The sequence below is a fragment of the Streptopelia decaocto genome (genome assembly GCF_964273445.1).
Source record: "Streptopelia decaocto genome assembly, chromosome: 1".
NCBI lineage: Eukaryota > Metazoa > Chordata > Aves > Columbiformes > Columbidae > Streptopelia > Streptopelia decaocto.
The window spans coordinates 180325090-180349327 of record NC_138663.1 but is presented as its reverse complement, the minus strand read 5'-3'; the positions used below and the strand labels follow the sequence as shown (position 1 = coordinate 180349327).

General features: G+C 39.7%; 1 protein-coding gene across 1 annotated transcript; it reads right to left on the bottom strand.

Moving 5' to 3' along the window:
• Positions 1-10671: 10671 nt before the first annotated feature.
• On the bottom strand, positions 10672-21378 carry LACC1 (laccase domain containing 1). The gene is made up of 6 exons (XM_082072664.1): positions 21174-21378; positions 17261-17853; positions 15984-16165; positions 15366-15531; positions 13287-13512; positions 10672-12336 (listed from the first exon to the last, which is right to left on the bottom strand). Exons 2-6 carry the CDS (start codon positions 17823-17825, stop codon positions 12162-12164), a joined length of 1314 nt encoding a protein of 437 aa, XP_081928790.1. The 5' UTR covers positions 17826-17853; positions 21174-21378; the 3' UTR covers positions 10672-12161.
• Positions 21379-24238: the final 2860 nt, after the last annotated feature.

Sequence of the window (24238 nt, the reverse complement as noted above, 5' to 3'; positions counted from 1 at the left end):
TTGCTATTTGTCTGGTTGGCCTGATATATATATATTAACAAAAACAAGCTCAGAGTGGTACATGGCTCTTGTGTGCATTTTTAAACATAGATGCATGTTGCAAGTGTGTGCCTATGCATGTAAATAAGCGATAAAAATATGGGTGGAAGCATATGCATTCAAATGAGTTGGCACCTCTATTCAAAGAACAGAGAAATTTGTATCTTCCACGATTTCTCTTTAAATTCCAAGAATCTTTCTTCCTGGACATGTCTGCATATTCTCAAGCACAAATTCTTCTGAGATACTGGGCACTTTCCACTTCATTGCTATGTTTCACATTTTCTGCCAATATTTCTGTTCTCCCTCTCTTCCCATGTGAGACTTTAGTATATTGATTTTATCATCATATTCTTCCACAACAGTACTAATGCTTGTTTTAATTCAGGATTAATTTTTTAGTATCAAGAAACTATGGTAATCACTGTGGAGTAGAGTTTGGCCTCTTGAAGATGTCCCCTTACAGAGAGATAAAATTTCACGTTTTCCAGGTGCAGCTCACAGATGACCCTTCAAAATCCAGATCTAGTTCCTAGTGTAGTGGCTTGAATAGTACTATCAGCGTCATCAGTGACAACTAGTAGCATCTAAGTTTATACCAGATATGCTGAAAAAATGATTAAAAAATACTAGATAATGGAGAATGAAGAGTGCAATGCACATCATTAAGGAAAGAAATAGCAAGAGAGAAGCTATAGGAGATTTCTTCATGATCACTTGCTGGAAAAAAAAAAAGATGACTCTGGAAATGTCAAGGAAATTTTAATCGACTGATGTGCTACAGTTTCTGGTAAGAAAAGATCAGAACCACTGGCTATGCTCAAGTGTGAATAAAATGTAATTGTTATTGACAGTTTTGCAAGCTAAAATGTGAAAACGAACATGTACAGGAACACTGTCCTACAGTATAGCTGATAAATCAGGGTAAGCTTTTATGAGAATATCATCTCTAATAGTCAGCGCAGTCTGTGAGTCATCCTGGATAACCTGTGAGGGTACAAGAGAGTGTTTAAAAGGGATCTTTTTTTGCAAGTGTCCAAGTTCTCTCCTTCTCCCATAGATCACCAGCCAAAGTCAGGAGGTGGCTTTCATCTGTTAATCCACACTTCATTTTGCAGCTTGCCCTTCTCTCATACTTTTACAAGTTCCTCATGACCATTAGTCTAATTAGGTCTCCCATGGGAAGTGATGAACTCCAATCTTCAGCCAACGCACCAAAAAACTTCCGAGTATGTATCCTATATGGCAGCTGAGAGACCAGAGCATGGTTCACTTAATGATAAGGTTTTGGAGTCAAGATGAACTACTAGCCTTTTGTCCAATATAATTCCATTTTTCCCCATTTGGTAAAACTAATGCCATATTTGCGGCACCTAACTGAGGGGTCACAGCAAGTCTCTGTGTTTTCTGTAGAAGGAGGCAGCAATGGGCAGGCCTGGAGTATATGATGCCCTCCAACTTAGACCAGAATGCATTCTACGCCCAACACTTTTTGGACGAAGTGTACTACTAGTTCTCTCTTTCACCTCTTGCATTAAGATGAGGCTCTGCATGGAGGGAGAAATGAAGTGGCCTTTTGCATCCTGTGGTCTTTGTGCTTTTTGCAAACCCAGACAGGAATAAGGCACAGCACTGCCCGTACCCTGTGAGGTCCTTGGGTCACCATTAGGCTACTGGCCAACAATACTCCATCCTCCTCCTGATTTTATGGCAGGCGCTGCACTCTCGATAAACAAAGTAAATTTTCCACTCCAAATTATCTGGGATTATTCACTTCAATATTTAAACACACTCTCTTTGGTAATGTTTTTGCTCTTCATATTCTTGTTTTCACAAGCTTTTATTCATTTTTTGTTGGCACTTATTCTCCCATCAAGAGAATTTTGAAGTCATGTCCATAGCCACACCTTCAGTTCCCAAACAGCTTTACATGAGGAAAGGTAATTCACACTCCTCCAGTCAAATAACTAATCTGATCAATCACAGATGATCAGTAAATTTGAAACACAAACAACCTTGATAAAAGATTTGCTTGTGATCTGTCCTCAAAGCTGAACATTTTAAATACTCTCCAACTCCAAACACATCTATGAGAAGTGCAATCTGCAAACATGAGAAAAAAACACTACAGCAATTTCAAATTGTTCTTTCTGCTCACTTGATAAATAAATAAGAACAAAAATGCTGCTTCCCACAGTGGATAAGGCAGGAAGTAGGAAACAGTCCAAAATTTCCTGAGATGGTCTGTATAAACTGCATACTCAGACAGAATTTGAGAACAAAATGGTCAAAGTTGGTTTTGCTTTGTTCATTAAACCTGATGATTTGTGAAAACGGTAATTCAGAATGTAGTTACTTCATTATTGCAGCAACACTGATTTTTATTGAAACACAGGGCCTTACCTATGGCTGGAAATTTTGACTGCTTACAGAGGAAAATTTTTATAGTGTGCTTCTTAGAACAAAAAGGTATCCTGACATTCTTATCCCTTTAAAAAGTGTGCACTTCACAAAGGGTGTTCTAACAGCAACCACAGACAGTGTAAAAACATGAAAAGGCATTATGATCTCCAAGGGTAGACAACTGTGACTTTGGAGAGGCATGAGGGTCACAAGCTCTTGCAGCACAAGTCCCAAAACAGCTCTGTGTCCCATGACTCATGAAAAGGGGCTGTTTTTTCATTGCAGTTGCTGTGTTTTTGGGATCCTCTATGCCAGACCCAAATGCAGCTGCAGATGCCACCCAAACACACCTTAGGCAAAGCCATTCCTTAAGTGTCTCCTAGAAATCTCCCCCACTCCTTCCTCACCTTTGAGAGTATCTGGTATGTGTCTCACTGCTCTGAGATTTTGGGATGGTGTTTTCCAGGTCTGGAAGTCTGACACAACCCTGTAGGCCTCTTGGTCTATAAATCCGACATATCTAGAGGAGGATCCCTTCAAATCTTTGTGCTATGACTGCAGAATTGTCCATCTTGTGAGCTATGGTGATGACATTGCTGTCTCTACTAGTGGCATTCCCCATAAAGAAGAATAAAACCACTGTAAATTCACAGATTAGAAGTTTTCCCTTAATGCTTTCTTATGAGAAGTGTTGTAGTAGCAGGATATTCAACTGCACACTCCAATCCTTGAGGGATCTAGTATTCCCAACACATCTGAGTCTCTCCTCAAGAGCTATGTAGAATCAAGGATACCAGAAATTTCTATTGGTCTAAAAAAGGTCGTGCTCAAGATGCTTGGTAACTTCCCACTGGGTGGACTGGAACAAAATATACAGTACATACTGTGCAAATAATCTACTTCGACCTATTCCATGTGTTTCTAGGAGAACCCAAGATAACTGGTTCATTCCTCTTCATGAGCTGTCGCTTCTCAGCACTGCAACCTTGCCCAGAGTCTTAGGTTCCTGCCATAAAAGGAGTAGTTTTACCATTTCTAGCATGTTTGTCCTCTCTTCCCTTCTAGGACTGACCAGAAGGTCAGTCTGCCTTGTCCACTGTGAAATGACTTCTGCCATAGTAATTAGTACAGTTGAGAGTAGAAATGTTAGTGGTAAGTACTCACACAGGAGGCCACTTCTCCTCTTTAGTCAAGATGTTCAGATGGGGCCCCATAGCAGCAGGGAGCCTGAACTTCTAAGCAAGAAGTTTGGGATTTGCTCCATAGCAAACAAGAAACAATTCTTCAAAAATTTTAAACTCTCAGCTCTTGAGCCAAACATACCTCATGTCATTTATTCTCACAGCTAGCTTCAGAGAAATATTATGATAGAAAATCTTCCAAGTCTGCAGAATTGGGCTGTTAGCCAAGCCCAGAGAAATTTCAAAAAGCAGCTTCTCTTCCATATTTTCAGTCTTGAAATACAGCTGCAGTGGGTGAGGGCAGATTTGCCCATCATTACAATTATTCTGGACCCAGTGAAGTCCTGCACATAGACAATATATAGAGTGGTCATTATCTGCCTCCCACAACTAACTGTGCTACTCCCCCTGCTTGCACAGGTTGGAAGCTTGTAAGTACATGATATGCCTATAGCAGATTTTAAGTTAGGGATGGAGAGGAGAACTGGGACATGTCCATAAGTATTCAATACTCCAACCCTGAGGAAAAAAACCTGACTACATAAAGAAGCAACTATGGTTAATAACTACACACAGGAAGATGGTTGGCAACATTGCTCTGTACTCAGACAATATGGTAGGGGGCCATGTTTCCACATGGATAAACTCTTCTTGCACTAAACCTTTAATGAGCAGGTGTAGAAATGTCTTCATCATCATGATCCTGTCTTTTTATGCCCTTTCGATCCAGCAGTGTCTCACCGTGGATATCTGTTTCAGGCTAGCTGCATCCCAAAGGAGATTTTTGTTCCCTGCTTCTGTTTGTTTATAACAGGCTCCAAGACTGCTGCAGAGCCAAGGAATGACTGGCTGTTTTTTCAGTCTCAGATATTGGCTCAGTACAAAGTGGTTCATCATTAGCCCAAGCACTCTTTAACTCACTTGCTAAAAGGAATGCTGCTGTATTTCTCTTTTCTGATATCATTTATTACAGTGGGCAAACAACTTCACCCTTTTCTTCTAGCCCCAGCCCAGTTTACTGGGGATAAATCAGTATGTGCAAAGGCATCTAGTCCTTATGTGAGTGTAATTCAAGGAATGAAAATTTTGTTTCACACATTGTTAAACTTTTTCCCCCCTTGCAAAAACTATGAAATTATTTCTGTAGTTTAGTTGCCTTGTGTCAGCTTTCCAATACTAGATTTTGAAAAAGTTTTTGCTTAAGTTAAAAATGTTCTCCTACCATAAATCCTGTGTCAGCCTCAAAAGTACCAACTATTTTTCACTTTCTGAGTTGAGCCTCCTTCATGAAGATTGCTTCTGGAACAATGTGAAGGATTATGAGTTATAGCTTGGAAGCCTAAAATGAATCTTTATTGAAGAGCGATAGGCTATGACACTTTTGAAAAAGAGGGAATAGAGGGAGACCAAGGTTATTCAATTAAGGCTACTTCAAGCTTTTTTTCTTTTTTCCTCTCTGTACTGGGAAGCACAACTTTGCAACTTTGCAAGCCTACCAGATGGAAAAAAAACAGTCCCTCTACAAAGTACAAATGGCAATCTGCTTCTAAAAAGGTGTATACCTGAAAATTGATTATCACCTAATTGATATAAATAGGGCAGAATTTAGAGAACTGAAAGCTGGAAGGACCATCTTAGGAAAGACTAGTGGAGCTAAATATTGCATGTAAAACTTAGATAAACATTTACTGAAGAGAACATAACAATCTACAGTCTATGAAGGAAATATTTACTGAAGAAATAAGAGGATTGGCCCATGCAGATAGATATATATAAATAGTAAGATGAGGTCTATGGAAGACAGAATCTCTCTTTACAACATGAAATGAGATTTCAATATTTGTTTTAATTTGTTATGACACTTCTTCAGCTTTAAATGGTTTATTTCAGATGGCCCTTAATATTCAAAATAGGAAATGAAGTGTTGTTCTGAAAGACGGATTGAAAAGTGGCATCCCAAAGATGCTGAAACTAGACATTAGCTTTGTTTGAATCTTTGCCCTTTCTCTTACAAGAACATTTTAGCTCAAGCACTCTGATTTCCCCATTTTGCTGAGCCTGCATTTTCTGACAGAAGTCTTTTATATTAAATGGTAATATAAACTAAATAAGAGAAGTCAGATGAATATTTCACTTCCTGACCAATGTTTATATGCAGTTGGTCTCTTCTTAAGAAGCCATTCTTAATGGAAATTATAAAAATATAATAGTACACCCAACAAGACTCTACAATTTAAACCATGTTGCTCTGATGAAGACAGGTACGAGAAAAGCATAAAATGGTTACTGACTTACATCCCTAAAATCTCAAGTAAATGCAGGGCTTCTCAGGAAATTTTTCCTCAAAATTTATCACCACTGTGGCATAATATTTTTATTACAATGTCATCTATGCCAGTACCAGATAGCTTGAAGAAAAGCCCCAATGTAAATATCACTATCAAGTCTAGATCTGCATTTCTACCACTGCAAGCATGAAATTAAATGAGTGGGGATGTTTCAGTGCTGGGGGAACTTAAGGATCAAACTTGCAGGGCAGCTAAGGGAACTGAGAAAGATCTGAGCATCAAATATAGCAAGAAACATCCACAAGCCTAAAGGAGCCTCTCTAACATGCTTCTTGCTCTGCTCACCTTTCATGTTCTGAAAGCTTTTTATGGGGATGATATAAAGAAGAAAGCAGAGAGTCAGAGTAAAATTATCTGCATAACCCTGCTTTATTTAATATTATTTTTATCAAGCACTTACTAAAAACACCTATTGAGAACAACCAAAAGCACTTGAGCTACCTGTCACAACTTTGTTTTTACAACTGAGTTTTTTCTGGTTCATTCTTGTGCAAGAAAATCAGGCTTACAGCTTTCAAGCAAAGAAAACCAAAGCAGAACAGAAATGGTTTCCTTTAGTAGCAATATACGCTTCAATATTCCTTTAGGGTAGAGCTCAGTGTCTCAAAGAGAAATGCTAAGATATTTATTTCAGATAGGCAGGGCTCTCCATAGTTGTCACTGATAAAATCACTTTGAACTGAAACATCTGACCAGAACTATGAACTGCTGCCTAAAAATATTGCATCACATGAGAAAAAGTGAAGTTATACGTTTTGAAATGCGAACCATGCTTTCAGCCTCCCTTATAAAATGCTTCTTTGGTTTTATGGTAGGTACATCCTGAATTTTTATATTGCAACCTGTTTATTTAAGATGGTTAGGCCTTTGCTACATGTAGAAGAGGCAATTCCAAAAAAACAAATAGAGTAGTTAGTGATTGTGAATTACATTTGCACAAGAAGAGAGGAAATGATCCCTTAGGTAAAATTAATCCTGAAAATGAACTCTCATAGTTAAGCTACATATTGATTTTTCTCTCCAATCTCTTTTCTGTTGCAGAAATCAAATGGAAATCCATGCTATGTCCTTGCTCCTGTGACTGTCAGAATTCAGGTTGCCCTGGAGACATGATGCCTCATTCACACAACAGGAAGAAAGATACCTCAGCCCTGCTTTCCTCCTGGGATTGTGCTCCCAAAATTCTCCTGTGAGCCTCCTTTGACCCTCAAGAACTCACTGACAAAGAGAGCCAGCCAAGTATTTGCAATGTGAGAGGCAACTGCAAATTAAACGCTTACTAATGAAAGATCAGAGGGACCACTTTAAAAAGCGAGCTTCCTATTTCTCTGTGTGCCTTTAGGAAATACATAATCATGTTTTTTTAGAAGCAGCCACAGGCACTGTGTATTTAAAGCAAACAGAGCAGCAAAATGTCTTAGTCTTATTAAAAGGTGTGACAACGAATAACAATCAGTAACATCCTGGATATAAGAATATACCAGATTAGGGTATATTAGGGTTCTTAAATCCACATACATTTCTATCTGAATCATTCATCTGGAAACACTGGATAGTATCTGCTGGAAGTGGAAAGTAGAACAAGTCAGCCTTACAGGCAGAGCTTGCTGTCAGTTTTCAGAGGTATGTAAATCCCTCAGCAGGTCAATACATTATTTCCTCTGTCACGTATAGGATTTACTGCCCCCATCAGTGCACTGTCCTATGGTTGCACAAGAGGCTGGAGTTCAGGGAGGACTTTGGTGCTCAGAGAACAAAAGCCTGGCACAGATGACATCAAGGCGAGCACACTCTGTGCATCCCCTCCGAGCCTCGGGACAAATGAGCACAGCTCATCTCCCTCTTTGCATCACCCAGCAGCAAATCGAGCATGGAGTGGAAATGAGGACAGCGATGAGGGAATCTAGGAATATTCTTTGCAATTTAAGCTGGCAATTGGGAGCTCTTGCAGACCTGTAAAAAGGGAATGGGTTGGAGGATACTGATAAAGATTGTGTGCTGAGGACAAAAAGTTTCACACTGCTCCTGAAAAAAAGGCACATGCATACAGAAGAAAGTAGCACTGGTGCTGCTCTGAACAGGATGGTATATGTTTCCTCCAGCACCCTGAGACCGGATTCACAAGCCTTGTAGGGTGATTGTGAGTGGTGCTGGACAGAAAGACTGCAATCCACAAGAGATAAGCTGAGGAAAATAAAACTGGAGGCAAAACCAACCACTTTGCAAACTACGTCACTGCTGGAGAAAGGAGACACTTTCCTCTAATTGAATGCTTGTAATTTGGGAGAAATGGTATAAGTTCTGTGAGTGGAGATGGGCCCAAGTGTTTTTCTGAGGGTCCAGGCCCACAGCTTCCAGCTTTGCTGCCACTCACAAACACAGCCATCAAATGACAAACTTAGACCAAGCAACTACCTAGACCCCATCCTGTCTCCAGTGGAAAGACACTAGCAGTCACCAAAGGACCTAGCCTCTATAAATTAATTAAAGACATTTTTAATTTAATTCCCTTAATATTTTTCACCTTTGCCATACCTGGGGCAATAAATCCCAGTCTGGGTAAACATTTCACTAATTATCTCAGACTTTGATCTATGCCTCTGAAGTTGCACACTGTTTCCCCAGGCGCTAGAACCAGCAGTCTGTGTTGGAGCTGCCCTGTTTTACTGGAATAGTAACTAAAGCCTTTCCCAGACATACTTTGGTACACTCCATTCAGATATAAAATGTAAATGAAGGAGTCCATATTCAGAATTTACAATAACAACAAACATTAATTGCACAGTAATAGCTACGAAAAACAATATTCAATGTGATCATACCTTGTGCTCTCCTCAGGGCATACCATGATAATAATTAATAATGTTGTTTAATAACAATAACAGGGCAGATGCAGCTTATAAATTAATGGGCAAGGATGGGATCTGATGACTACGTAGGTACAGCTGAACATTTTATGAAGTATTTTAAGAGCTTCCCTAGGGGTGGTGAATCAAGGCTGATCTGCTTGGCTCCTTAAATGAGCAACAGGAATGAAAAGTAAATAATAAAGTCTCCACATAGAGATGTAAAACGGCCTTGCCTCCTTTTTATCATTCCCTTCCTCTAAACTTTCTTTTTTTAAAATACCAAAACTAAAATGTCTTTTTAGCAAGGACTCTTGAAAGACACTCTGTATAATACAGAGCCCAACCTGTCTGTTTGGGGACTCAACATATTATTATTATTATTATTATTATTATTATTATTATTATTATTATTATTACTATTATTATTATTATTATTATTAATTTCTTACTAGTCATGGAGTTCTGCACCTCAGTAATCAATGTACAAAAGGCTGCTTCCTGTCTTGACAGGTTTACAGACTAGGTAATTCAGTGTAAAATAAATTTACAACAATTATGTTAACAATTTGTCTTCTAAAAGATAAAGCCTTTGGTGTTTCTGTTCATTCTGACATGCTCTCCAGCTTGCACAGTCCTACTGTGACCTGTAAATGGTATTTTTCTAAACAGAAAGAAAGTCTTTGCTGTCATTCTTGAGCAGGTATGAGCAAGCCAGGGCTTACTATCAGTATCATGTTACCATACTGTTGAGCATTTGAACTGTGTTAAGTAGCATGGCTGCAAGGTCTTTCTACTCACTGCAAAGTTAAATTCATTAGTTTAAAATCGTCTTTGTGGTGACATGGGCTAAGAGCAGGCACATGGACACTTATGACGCTATAGTGTCAAGCATTACCTTGCAAAACCAAGTAGCTCAGCTGCTTTTGACAGCATGCATTTAATCCACGAGGGAAGAGGGTTAAGCAAAGGGCATTGACAGACACGCTTTGGCTGAGCTTCAGGTGCAGGGACTGAAGACTACATGGTGCTACTGCCTCTACAGCAGAAGGAAAGACACCTTTCTCACACTACTGCCTCAGTTAGTGCCCATAATGTGGCTCACGCTTAGATACCAGGGCAAAAGGACAGAACTAAAAGGTGAAGGTAGGTTGTTGTGGGGTTTTTTTACCTAATGCAGCAAAACAAGCCTGTCAGTGTCTATATTTTGTCCTTTATTTGGAATAAGTTGATAATGCACATGCACATGATACATGTGCAAACCATACACACCATCAGCTAGTGTGTGGTAACATGCTTGGCAGCATTAAGCAGCTGAGGGAACTGGGGCTGTTCAGCCTGGAGAAAAGGAGGCTGAGGGGAGACCTTATCTCTGTCTACAACTACCTGAAAGGAGGTTGTAGCATGGAGGGTGTTGGTCTCTTCTAACAAATAACAAGACAAGAGGAAATGGCCTCAAGTTGCGCCAGGGAAACTTCAGATTGGATATTAGCAAAAAGTTCTTCATGGAAAAGCTTGTGAAACACTCAAACAGGCTGCCCAGGGAGGTGGTGGAGTTGCCATCCCTGAAGGTGTTTAAAGGGCATTTAGACAAGGTTCTTAAGGTCATGGCTTAGTGCTAGAGTTAGGTTATGGTCGGACTTGATGATCTTGACGGTCTCTTCCAACCAAAATGATTCTATCATTCTATGATTCAGTAGAAGAGTGTGAGTGTTGCCTCTGTTGGAACCCAAAGCTCCAGTTTGAACCCATCAGCGAACACCACCACAGGGTATACAAAACAAATGGAGAATGATGAAAACAATGGTGAGGTTTTTAAAAGGTAACCGGAAATGTACCAATTTTTATTATCAAGGACTGCAGTGCTACAGCAGAAGAGGAACAATATTTCTAAGGAAGAAGTGGGAGAGTTGGAAGAAGTATTTTTTTGGTAGATGGTTACAGTCAGAGGGTTACATACTCAGAGCCAGGCTCTTCTCTGAGAAATACCATCCACAGCTAAAAGGAAGTTTTTTAAAAAGTATTTTCTCCCAGAGGGCAAGGAAAGTTCTCATTTGGCCAACTCTGAATCACAGTCCAACAAAATGAAAAATAGCTTACTCTTCAAGCACCACAGATACTAGAATAACTTGGCAGATTATTATATAGGCAAAAGTAGCAGCTTATGCTGTACAGTGCTTTCCAAAATGCACGGTTTGAAAACATGTATATGCAGTGCAGGCAGAGATGGAAGTGCAGCGTGAGCTAGCACTGACCCCTGGTGGACATCGAAGTCCAGAATTGGTAAAGATCGTTTAATTCAAAATACAAAATACGTCATGCAGACCGTTGTCCCAAGGCTTGTGCTTGGCAGCTCTGCAAGCTACAGTCAGCATAGTTTTACTATTAGGAATCTCTCACTGTCTGTGTGTCAGGAGCTATCATGTCTATTGTAAAGTCTAAAGGCAAATTTTTTATGGTCAACAGAAAACAGTGCACACTTAGAATTTGTTTAGTAAGACAGATCAGTCAGCTACTGGTCAGTAAAATTAACTGATGCTAAATTCGTTTCTCTCTTTATATATTTATTAAATAACTTGGCACTGTTGAGACAATCTCAGTGGACATTAACAAGAGCACCAATAGTTCAAAGAAGAAAATCCAAAGGAAACATCAATAAAAATGTCACATCATATTAACAGTTTTAGTCCTACTTTTTCTACAATCAAAAAATACAGAATGGTGAGAGTTCATATATTTTCAATGTCTGTCCCAAAGAAGCTTGCTTGTTTCTCACTTTCAAGTTGTTTTCCATAGGAAAAATCCTGAAAGTGTTTTGGAGCTCTTCTTTAAATTAATCCAAAGAAGAAAAACAATGTCAGGCACATAATTCCATAAGGCTTACCTTCAGCTGAAGCTACCAAAGTTGAGTGTTCTCAAACAGTTAATGGCAAAACAGGCTTTCCTTCCTATATCAGTAATGTTCTACTTAACTTCATTCAGAAGTCTCACCCAGAAGCTTTCACCACCTTAAGACAGTGAGGTTTCTGGGAAACATTTTGTCAAGAAGTGTAAAAAAAACAGAGCTTGCATCTGCTTTTGCAGAAGGGCTTTGTCACTAGTGTGGGTTGCTCTTGTTTTCTTTGTACCCTGTCTCACACAAGAATTATGGGCCCCGCACACTAGGCATTTATTCTTGCGTTGGAATGTCAGGGAAGGGAAGAAGCAGGAGATCGCAAGACCTGTGAATTCCCTGTTGCAAATCTGTGAAAGGAAGGAGGAAGAAATTCTACTAGGAGAGCAGGATGCCAAAAAAGGCACCAGACTTATTGTCTAAATACTATTTGAGACTAAGAGATACTATCTCAGTCTTTGATTGATATGAAGCCGATCTGTGTCCCGAAGTTAGTGCCATCACGAAAGTGAGAGTAAAATTTATCAGGGTGGCATGCAGTACAGAAAGTGACATTTTGGTCCTGGTCTGTGACAGTATCATCTTGGATGTTCTCAGGAAGAATCCCACCACTCTCAAGAAGAATCCTTAAAGAAAAAAGAGAAACAGAATGCAATATTTTTTTTACGTCCTCACGTTCCTTAAAACACTATAATTCAGACAGCACCTCAAGTACCAATCAAACAAATTGTGCCAATATTTGCCCCTTCCTTCCTTCCTTCCTTCCTTCCTTCCTTCCTTCCTTCCTTCCTTCCTTCCTTCCTTCCTTCCTTCCTTCCTTCTTTCCTTCCTTCTTTCCTTCTTTCCTTCTTTCTTTCCTTCTTTCCTTCTTTCTTTCCTTCTTTCTTTCCTTCTTTCCTTCTTTCCTTCTTTCCTTCTTTCCTTCTTTCCTTCTTTCCTTCTTTCCTTCCTTCCTTCTTTCTTTCCTTCCTTCTTTCCTTCTTTCCTTCTTTCCTTCTTTCTTTCCTTCCTTCTTTCTTCTTTCTTTCTTTCTTTCTTTCTTTCTTTCTTTCTTTCTTTCTTTCTTTCTTTCTTTCTTTCTTTCTTTCTTTCTTTCTTTCTTTCTTTCTTTCTTTCTTTCTTTCTTTCTTTCTTTCTTTCTTTCTTTCTTTCTTTTTTCTTTTTTCTTTTTCTTTTTCTTTTTCTTTTTCTTTTTCTTTTTTTTTCTTTTTCTTTTTCTTTTTCTTTTTCTTTTTCTTTTTCTTTTTCTTTTTTCTTTTTCTTTTTTCTTTTTCTTTTTCTTTCTGTATTAGACTAAAATAATTGCTTTTCTGCAACCAGTAAAAACACATTTAATTTGAACATTTGTCTATCATCCATAAACTAACAGTATGACTATAAAATAATAGTTGAAATCCAGTAAAAGTCGGCAGATGAATACCATTTATTCAAAGGTAGCACTTGTTGATGTGCGAAGTACTAGAGAGTACTTTAAGATGGTGAGGACCCTCACCATAATTGTGCTGGATAATACAATATCAATACAATTATGAATAACTAATGTGGAATTAATTTTTTGTTCACTCAGTAGTCTTACCGTGTTGCTCTTCTAATGTCAATATAAGGACTTGCAGAGTCAAATAGTCTCACACACTTTGGATCAATTCTGTGAAATTCTTTTGCTGATTCATGAGGAAGTTTATAACAACAAGGTCCTACAGATGGACCCAGCACCACAAGGATATCTTTCACGTTACAGCCATATTCAGATACCATGGAATTTACTGTGGCCATAGAAACTCCTAACAATGTGCCTTTCCATCCTGTCAGAAATGAGAGGTAGAAAAAAAAATGTATAAATTGTCTCTTTGTTTTTACAGTAGCTAAAATATATGCTATTATCAAAGGTACAAAATAATTGATATACTTACATCTAAAAATAAAGAATTATACATAATAGTGAATTATTTTTTTAAAAACCCAACACATTAACAACTATCACTTTGCTGAGATCATTTTGTGGAGATGGAAACCAGACAGAAGAGTTTAGATTAGGATTCCAGAATTCTTTTTTCCCAGTGTCCTGGTTTGGGTAACTAGAGCATACCTTGCAGCTTCTCTTTGCTTGAAACATTTTAATGGGAACATGACAACAGAAATACGCTATAGTCAGAAGTGGATTTTTATAATATGGTGAAAACAGTTTTAATGTTATTTTAGAAAAAAGAAAAAAGAGGCTGAAGTTAGAAACATTGTTTGGAATAGATAGAAGAAAGTCCAGCTTTGAGTTCTCATATCTTAGTTTGAATCCCAATAAATCTTTGCATTGCACAGAGAGTGCATCACACCAAAGGACAGAATATACCAATTACTTTTCCTCTGCTTTTCTACATCCAAAGACTGAGATGACCTTCTACCTAATTGTCTTTATTTGCATACACAGTAACGTGTTCAGGTTAAAAATGAACTGAGGTAGCACTGGGCAGGAAGAAGAGGATTTAGGAAAAGACAATTGGAAGCCTGGCAAGGACCATCATGTGACAGTCAAGGCCAAAACTTGGGAGATGGAAAGTAGGAGTTCAGGCTCAAGCTGGGCGGTATCTTGGAGAAGGAAGCGGTGTCACTGGGGGAACAGTGTGGTATGTCAGGGACTACATAAATGAAGAAGCAGCAGAGAAAGGAACAACTACAGATTTAAATATTTTGCAATAATTAGGTTTGAATGCTTACAATGTAGAACTCTTAAAACTTTCAAGACTGGATAAAATTATCTCCATCCCTTTTCCCTATTAAAAATCACAACATTCCCCTCTCCTCCCAAACAGACATGCCACAACTCTCATTTCTCTCGCTTTCTATAACCCAAGCTTGCTAGGGCAGGAGAGGGAAGGGGCACAACAACTTTATTGAAGGACAGTCAAAGTTTTGATGATCTTATGATGACTCACAAATTTGAATTTATTTTGGCTAATTTATTGAATGCATGAAGAATTGTATGAATTAGGTGATATTCACAAGCTCTAGGCAGGGGTAATGCTCCCTGCCATATCAAGGGATGTACTAGCATGAAAGGTGAGGAGAAACTCTCAGGTGTATATTCTCCTTGACCTCATAAATACGGACTTTTTAATAAAATGAAACAGCCCCAACAGGAAAATCTCACCACAAGATATGTATTCTAGGCTAACATTTGGGACATCTTCTGAAGCTGGACATAACCCCAGGTTGTGTTAACCATACCTGCTTCAGTTTTTTCCTCATTTGGTTTGGGTCAGACAAATATTTCTTCTGATCCAAAATGATTGTTGGGAGCATTGGCTTTATAGCAAGTTTTAAAATACGAAGTTAGACAGGGCACAAAAAAAAGGAGGGGGGGCGGGAGGAGTTTGCTGCCAGATCAGAAAAATAAATGTATAAATATATAAATCATAATTATTTTAGTTTTATATATATATATATATATATTTTAAATAGCTTGGGAAACAAACTGTTCTCAAGATTAATCTTGTTTTAGCAGGATACAAACTTAACAGATCAGGATCTACTTTGTTATGTGATCTTGCATTTATTCATTCTCACTCAGTGCTCCTTTGGTTGCTAATTTATCATTGTTAGTCCAAAACTCACTTTCCAGTGATCTCCTAGTTATTTGATCTCCGTGATTTAAAATTCCTACCAGAATGAGCAGCACCGCAGGCTTTTTTGACAGGATCAGCAAATAGCACGGGTATGCAGTCAGCTCCTGGCGCTGCTATCGTGACACCTTTCTGGTTTGTTACTATTCCATCATAGCTGTCAGGCTCTGTCTTTCCCATAATATACACAGCATTGGCATGATCAACCTGTCAAGAAAAAAACGTGGACAGTGATATGACAGCAAAAAACTCAGTTCTGACTAATGCAAGGATTTTTCTTTGGCATGAGACACACTTCTGCATCAACTGCTCATGCGTGGAAATCAGGCCCTCCCTTGTTCAAATGCCATGTAGAAAGCCACCACAGACGTGGTGGTGTATATTTCTTTTAAGATAAACTGCTCTGATCATTTATCTAATTACTCTCTTCTGTGGAAAGTTAAATGTTAGAATATTCTTGGTGCTTCTTCACAAAGTGCCAAATGACTCATAGTTTGGATGACTGTTCCCACCGATAAACTGCCACCATAAATTATGTAATTGTCCTGCTTCTCACAAGTTCTTGCTGAGAATGATAAGAATAATTCCTACAGTTTTAGCCAGCAACACATGAATGAAGATCTGATCTGTTTACATACATCTATTGTTTGATAAGATACCTTGACTCTGTGAAAAGCCTCTGGATTGAATCCTGCAGCATTAGCTAGCCGCCGGAGATTTTCTTTCACAACAACTTGTGGGTCCCTTCGCTTGGAACTGCTGAAGAGGTTGCAGGAGCTTAGAGTTGGTATGTAGGAAATCCCACCTGTCCTTGTGGTGAACCCATGTAGGAATATATCATCTGGCAAAGCAAAAAAGACAACAAAAAATTGCTTTAAACACAAGACCAGTCTAAATATTACATTGTTTTATACTGAAGAGACCTGGAATCACTCAATCAAGTTGAGTATTGTTTTACCTCATATTTAGCTGTGGCATTTAAATGTAAGGATTCTAAGTTTCCTTCTTGCTCATATTCATAATCCTCTGAGGTACACATAAAGGAGTTTGAGCAAAAGTCCTAGAAGATTCAGCATGAATTTTTGAAAAATTGTGCTTCAAAACATAGAAAATAGATAACTCACTGAGGAAAATGAGAGTAGATTTTTAAAGCAACAGTCTAAGGTGGTATCACTGTTTTGGGAGGTGATGGGGAGTGGGCTCCTGCATGGCAAAGTTGAACACAGAAGGACAGTACCATAACTGGTATTTTTGCTGTCTTAACAGCTGACAAGCTCAGTGACATAATCAGAGTTTATATTCAATAACTATTTTCTGTCATGTGATTCTTTCAAAGTCACTGTCAAAATCTTGAAGCACAATGATGACAAAGCTGACTTTAAGTAACTCAGGTTCCTTTCAGGTTCTGGATCATTTCAGACACATTTTTAGGGAAAGAGAAATTTTTGCAGTAGCAAACCTCTCAGTTGTTCTCTGAATCCTAAGACCCCATAATCACACAGCTTGAGAGACATGCTGCAGTAAACTGGGTCATGCTGTGGCAGGGACTCTGAGACATCAGTCTGATTAACCAGGCATACTTGAGGCTGCAGACCAGGAGAAACTCCTGACCCGCCTTTCCAGAAGATGATGGTAACTCACGAGGTGTGTAATTGCCGCACAGAGGCAAGGAGATTTTACTGTTTGCAGTAATGCTCTCACTAAACCTGGGCCTCTCTTCTGATCATGCCACTGGCTGGGAATAGAGTTGCCAGCCTTTTGATGTATCTCTGTTGACACTTAGTCCTCTTATAGACATCATATAGATGCTATTGCAACATCATATAGGGTTATTTGATGCCTGAGGACATTTCCAAATCTTACCCACTTTGTTATTCGCTTGAAGAAGTATGTTTAGGAACAGGATCTAAAATCTATTAACTGGTATTCTCTTTACCTGGGATGAGGGAAGACCTGAGGATGGTGAGCTCCCCTTTCAGGTTTGGCAGGCTTTCCAAGTACATCCGAATCTCACTTTGGATAAGCTCCACGTCCTGTGTAGGAGGCATTTGCTCTTCACTCCGAGGTTCAGCTATCTGCAGGTTTTTACAATCAGATGCCACCTGTAAATCCTCAAATTCAAACTGGTAGACTGCTGTAAAGAGATGGTCTATATATACTTTCATTAAGTCTTTTCTTAAGGTAGGGAGTATAATTTTAATTATGCTTATGTCTTTTTCATCTAGTTGTTGTTTGATGGTGTACAAAGCAGCAGTTGTAGTCAGAGCATGTACCACCTTCAGTCTTTTCTTCAGACTCTGAAAATCTCCCAGAGCTGGAATCAAGGACTCGTGTTCACCCTTCCTTTCACTCCCCTGCCTCTGGCGACAGATGACATAAACGAATGGAGCAGGGATAGAACAACATTTCTCAATAGTTTGCAGCATGTTACATAGTAATCCATGAATGTTCTCGAAGTTGGCTGGGAGACTGAACAGATCTATCAGTACTGCTTCCACCATATTCCAGGATATTTAAAGATTCCCACAGCTGGCAAGTAATCAATGACAAAACATGAAAAACAATCAAAAAGATAAGATGGCATCATTAGTCCAAACACATAGAGTTATGTTGTTAAGTTAGTGCATTCAGTGATACTGTGTAGAGAAGGTGTCATAGAAGTAACTATTATCTTAGGATTTCCTTACTGCATCAAAAGAAGTTGCAGCAGAAGCAAAGTGGCGGAAATGGGAATTATTATGTATTTATTTAAATACTGAGGGATTTCCCTACCACCCCACCTACCTCGGGTTTTCCCCAGGTCAGGGATGATAAAAGATTGGTACATAACAGATTTATTGACTCAATTAACCCACATTAGCTTTATGCCCCTTCTTGACCTCTGACTATTGAGCCCTTCTCAAATTCCCACAGGGGGAACCAAACACAGAGGTCCCTCAGCTTGCTGGGGCTGGGGGAGTTTCTGTAACAACTTTTTGGAGGCATTTTACACATTTTTGGCTGAGGTGGAGCTCATGTCTGCTGGCCGTCCTGGCAGCAGGGGTGCTGCACTGGGAGCGCAATCACATCTCTCCCACAGGCCTTCACAAGACCTTCTGAACTTCTTCCTTTTCTGTGATCGAAAGTATTGACTTGCTAATTTCTGACTTCTGTGTGGAGGGGCACATGATCGATATAGTTCTTCTTTTCAACACACACAGGAACTCAGCACAGGTTACTGAAACTTTACCTAGTAAGGCAAGAAGTACACAAAACTAAATGAAAATGATTTAATATTGTGCACAGCCTCCTACCTCAGCTTTTCACTATGCTAGCTGCACTCTGCTCTGGAATCAAGACATATTAAGCTTATCCAAAATCATCTTGCAGTTCGTGGCTTGTCTTGTAGCCCACGGTATAATTCCAGTTTTGTTGTTTTGATTTGGTTTGTTTTTGATTTTCTGCTCTTTGTTGATCTGAGCCTGGCTGGTCTGCCTACCTGTGGAAACTTGTGCACCCATCTCTTCCTCTCTGTTGCTGTAAGAGCTTATTTTACAGATCCTCTCAAAAACATCTTATTTTCCCTGTCTCTGATAATTTTTCAGTTTCCAGTGCAAGCCTCCAGAGGTCTGCAACAAAAGACTAGATCACTTTGCTTTGGGAACCTTGAACAGATGGCTATTCAGATTCCATGACTAAGCTCTGTGCTTGGTCTAGGAGGAATACATACAGCTTCATCACCAGTTGTAAGATCCCATAATCATCTAGAGTATCCCTTAACACCACTATTTTTTTTTTTTTTTGCACAGTAACAAATTGTGCATAAATATTAATTCCTTAACAAAGGACTTGAGAATCTTTTCAGTCTTTGAAATCAATGCTCTGCTACTAAAGCTAATTGTATCAGATGATGCCTGGCATTATTTTCCTGCCACAAGTCCTCATTTTCCTGTAACTACTCCCATGCTCTGGCTTCACAACACTTCATTATCCTGAAGAAATATTGCTTCTGTGTGTACTTGAGGCTTACTGCTATGCTGGACTTCACATTTTATGGCTGACAATGGATTCCCAGAGTTTCTACACTCAAATGAGAGGTCAAAGACCTTTCTGTTTTCAATAGATTATTTATTCAGTGTAGGTTTTACAGAAAACATTATCTGTTTCCTTCATTGTTTTTTTCCCCCAGACTGGAAGAAAAACTATCTTGACTGAAAATGATGGTTTACTTTCTGCAAGTTGAACACTTACAAAGATTAATTAGTGACAATCAAAACAGGTGAACTAAAAGTATCGAAGTGTGACAGCGGATAAAAGCATCTGCCAAGGAATTTATGACTCTTGATTTTGCTCAGGGTATCATTTACACACAGCTGATAAGAGAATTTAGAGAACAGCCTGCTAAGAAAACAGTGTCAAAACAGACTCATGTCAAACACCATGACTTGGGAAATCAGGATATTTCCTTCCCTACCCTGACGCTCTCTGTGGGAGGCCTGTACAAGTATGATGTGGCCCCAATCTAGGTGTAGTTAATAGCCCCAGCAAAGACTGCACAACAGAGGGTTGTAGTGGGAAAACAGATTATTGCTCCACTTCAAACATGTCAATAGTGTAAGGTAGGTAGAGATCATTGCTGTCCTCATTCCTGCCCAGAAAAATACCACCAAAGAAAGGGTGGAGGGAAAGTGTTTTCAGAGGGAGAGGTAATTGCCTACATTGTTATTAAGTTGTGTGTGTAATGCAAGAAGGGGCAATTATTGGGATGTACACAAAGAAACAATGGGGCTGATTCACCCCTGTATCTTTCCAGCTTTGCATCACAGAGTCCTGCTGAGGTCAGTGGTGTCAGAAGTAAACTTGCTTACAGTCATAATAAATTTTTTTGGCTGCTTTCTAAGTCCTCTAAGTAAAACCTTTCTCAAAATACAGGCTTGCCAAGCACAGCAAGGTTTTAGCTTAAGAGAAATACGTTCATGATTATTCAGGTTTTAAGTAACACATGCTACAGTCCCAGTGTCCTGTGGAAAGTCTTGCTGCACGTAACCACATCAGGAAACATCAAGTGTATTTATTAAGGAGTTACTCATTTCAGTACACAATGCAAGACAAACACTTGAACAAGCTTGAAGCCAAGGCCACCCATTAGCTGTTTCACTCTCTGAAACTGCATCATTACAAACATTTGGAGAAAAAGAAAAATCAAAGAAAGCAATGGATAATAAGAAGAGAGGAGAGGTGAGGAGGGTAACAAGAGTGACAAGGAGAAAGGCAAAGTGAATATGGAACAGAAACAACAAAGGAAATACAACAAAACAGTAGAGAAAAACAGTTCATGGTAAAGAAAAAAAAAAGAAAAGAAAAGAAAAATAGAAGAAAAAGAAAGACATCTAAAAAACAATTTTCAAAAATGCCAGAAATCTAATTCTAGAATCTCCTGTTTGAGACAGTATTGCTGGCAATTTCCTGCACCTTTGCATCTTCCTGGTCACCTTATCTTCTTACAGGAATGCAGAGAATGGACATCATTTTGGGAAAATTTAAAAGGCAAGAAATATTTAACATCTGCCAGAGTGAGATGCCCAGAAAAAGAAAACAAGCCATTAAAGCAGCCTAAATGAACAACCATAAGAGCACATTTCTAATAAAATTTCAACGACAGCAAAGACCAAAAAAAATTTTTTTAAAAAGGGGAAAAAAAAAAATAAAAACCACTTAAAGTGAACTACAGTAAAACATTCTGCCTCTCTTAACTTAGTGGTATTTAGACAAGGTTGAAAAAACAGAAATCAGCATTAACAATGAAAATTTTGAAGTACATGCAGTTCTCATAAGCAAACTCAAAGTTTAAAGCACAGGAATTTACTTACAGAGGCAGACAATCCTTTTAAATTGTTGGAAGATATCATCTGATACGAACACACACTGCTAGCTTTATATTTCTCACTTCTCACTGCCAGTCCTGCAGCTGAACAAGATGGAAATTCCTATTCTAGGTAAGATTGGAGAGGGAACCTGTATTTCTTCTTTATGATGAGCCCCTGCTTTGTTGTTGTCAGCAGCCACAGGAAATAAACTGTCCTGAAAGGCACCAACATGATTAAGTGCCTGGGTAACATTAAACCCGGAAGCAGCATTAACCCTGTCATGGAGCTCGCTGCTGCAATCCAAATGTGCTAACGCACCAGCTTTGCACAATCTCAAACCAATTCAGAAGCACACAGCATAGAAAAACAGAACAAGAACACCAAGAAGGAACATTTGTGCAAATTGCAAGTTTCCTTTTCTGAGCTGTAACTGCATGTTCCAGTGCAGAATTTGGCAATCGGTCAAGAAAAAGCACAGTCGAAAGGACCCAGATAGAGAGGTTACAAGAGGTCACTCTTCAGGGCCACAGGCTCAAAATGAGGACGGCAATTTCTCCTCAGAGTGGTCAGAAATTTCGCAGAGCTCCGTAAAAGAGTCTAAATGTTTTGACAGGACAATGCAAGGATCAAAAGGCAAGTGAGGGAATAAGGGATTTGTATCAGGCTTTGTTGAAGAATTGTATGATAATATGTATGGGTTCTCAGCAGTGCTAAAATTGTAGTCATAATAGGTAAGTATATAACAACTGAAGAAAAGGACATGATTAATTAATTAATTTATTTATTTATTTATTTATTTTTATGAACAGATTTCCTGAATTACTGTCTGATGTCCCCTGTTCATTCCTTCCTCACAACTGCAGTAAACCTACATTTCTGCCAGGTCCAGAACACACCTTAGGAGTCCCCCCCCATTTCCCTCCTGCTTTTCCTTCCAGCAGAGGTTGGGCAGAGGGATTAGAAGTGAATCTTTCAGCCTTTTCCCCCGCAAAGTGTACCCATGCAGATATCTTGTCTTTCCTCCACTCAGACACCAATTTTCATAAAGCCTGCAAAAATTTGTTATCTCTGAGGCTTTCTGCCCCACTGTCAAATACAGCTGGATGAGGTCATTAAAAATTAACAGGGAGACTTGACAGAGAGAAACCAACACAACCATTTTCTTTTCTTCAACCAGACTAAGGAAGCAAAAAATAATTCCTGGGGTTCTTTTTTGGTGAAAAATGCTGAGAAAGGATAAGGAAAAGGTCAGAAAATATCCAGGATACAAAACAATATTGAAGAATGGCAAACTGATATTATGTCTCCAGCTGAAGTACTATATTCAGCTTCTGCCATTAAAACAAAATAAAAAAAGGATGAAATAAACAGATTGTATGCTGAGAACAGCAATTAAATTATAACAATTGTGGGATTTAGGGTTAAATTTCCTCAACTTGGAGTCCAGAGGAACATGAGTGGGTGCAAGACAAGTCTGTGGCCATAAATCAGGGCTCTGTGTGGAGCAGGAGACACTGGGACACGGTTCCTCTTCCTCATAACCCAACGGTGCTCAGGTAAAACCTGCGTTCTCGGCAGCACGTATGGAACATTCACAAATTATGACCCCAAAAAAATGCAGTTTAATACAATGAATCAGGCAACTCAGGGGACTCTGATACAAAAAAAAAAAAATGAAGCTGAGCAAACTTGCCCCTGTGGCAGGAGGAGCCGGGCTGCCCTGAGGCTATGAGTCCCACCATGAAGCACCCAGCCGTTGGCCGATGCTCCCTGGCTGTTGCTGGGCGCCTCTGAGGGGAAGTGAGTGTGTGAGGGGCCAGCTGGTGCTGCTCACACTCCTTTCCCCTCTCCTCCCCTCTCTGCCCTTCCTGCCCTCCCTGCCCGGCCACCACAGGCCTGGGAGTGAAAGGAGGTTGCACTGACATTTCAGAGCGCCTGGCTCTGCTCTCTTCTCCACTCTCTGCCTTTGGAGGCACTTTTTAGCAAGGCCGCTGTTGTGACAGAACAAGGGGTAATGGTTTTAAACTAAAGGAGGGGACATTCAGGCTAGATATGAGGAAGAAATTTTTTACAGTGAGGGTGGTAAAACACTGGCACATGTTGCCCAGAGAGGTGGTAAATAACCCATCCCTGGAGACATTCCAGGCCAGAGGAGCTCTGAGCAACCTGATCTAGTTGAAGATGTCTGTGCTGTTTGCAGGGGGTTGGACTAGATGATCTTTGAATATCCCTTCCAACCCAAACTATTTACAGAATCACAGAATGTTAGTGATTGGAAGGGACCTCGAAAGATCACCTAGTCCAATCCCCCTGCCGGAGCAGGAACACCCAGATGAGGTTACACAGGAACATGTCCAGGCGGGTTTTGAATGTCTCCAGAGAAGGAGACTCCACAACCTCCCTGGGCAGCCTGTTCCAGTGCTCTGGCACCCTCACTGTGAAGAAGTGTCTTCTCAAATTTAAATGGAACCTCCTGTGTTCCAGTTTATACCCATTGTCCCTTGTCTTATCATTGGTTATCACTGAGAAGAGCCTGGCTCCATCCTCATGCCTCAGCCAGCTCCCTCAACACCTGTGGTTGCATACCATCTGGTCCCAAGGATTTATGGATGTCCAGATTGCTTAACTGGTCCCTAACCCAGTCCTCATCAACTAAGGCAGACTCCTCCATTGTCCTGACTTCCTCCGGGGCCTCAGGGGTACAGGGCTCCTCAGGACAGCCTCCAGCAGTGTAGACAAAGAAGGCTTTCAGTAACTCTGCCTTCTCTGTATCTCCTGTTACCAGGGCACCCACCTCATTCATCAGTGGGCCTACACTACATTGCCTCTAGTGTTAGTTTTATCTGCCATGTTCTGTGATTCTATTAGGGTTTGGGACTATGTGCCTCAGGGACAGGCCTGTTTGGTGTTGAGGGGTGTGTGGTGCTTGGGTGGGATAGAGGCGAGAAGTGAGGGGTGTGAGGACAGCCAGTGCAATAGCCCTACACATAAAGTGTTAAATAAAATGTTAGATATGGTTTTCTAGTCAAGGCTGCCAACCTTCAGGCACAGTTTGTGGATCATCTGTG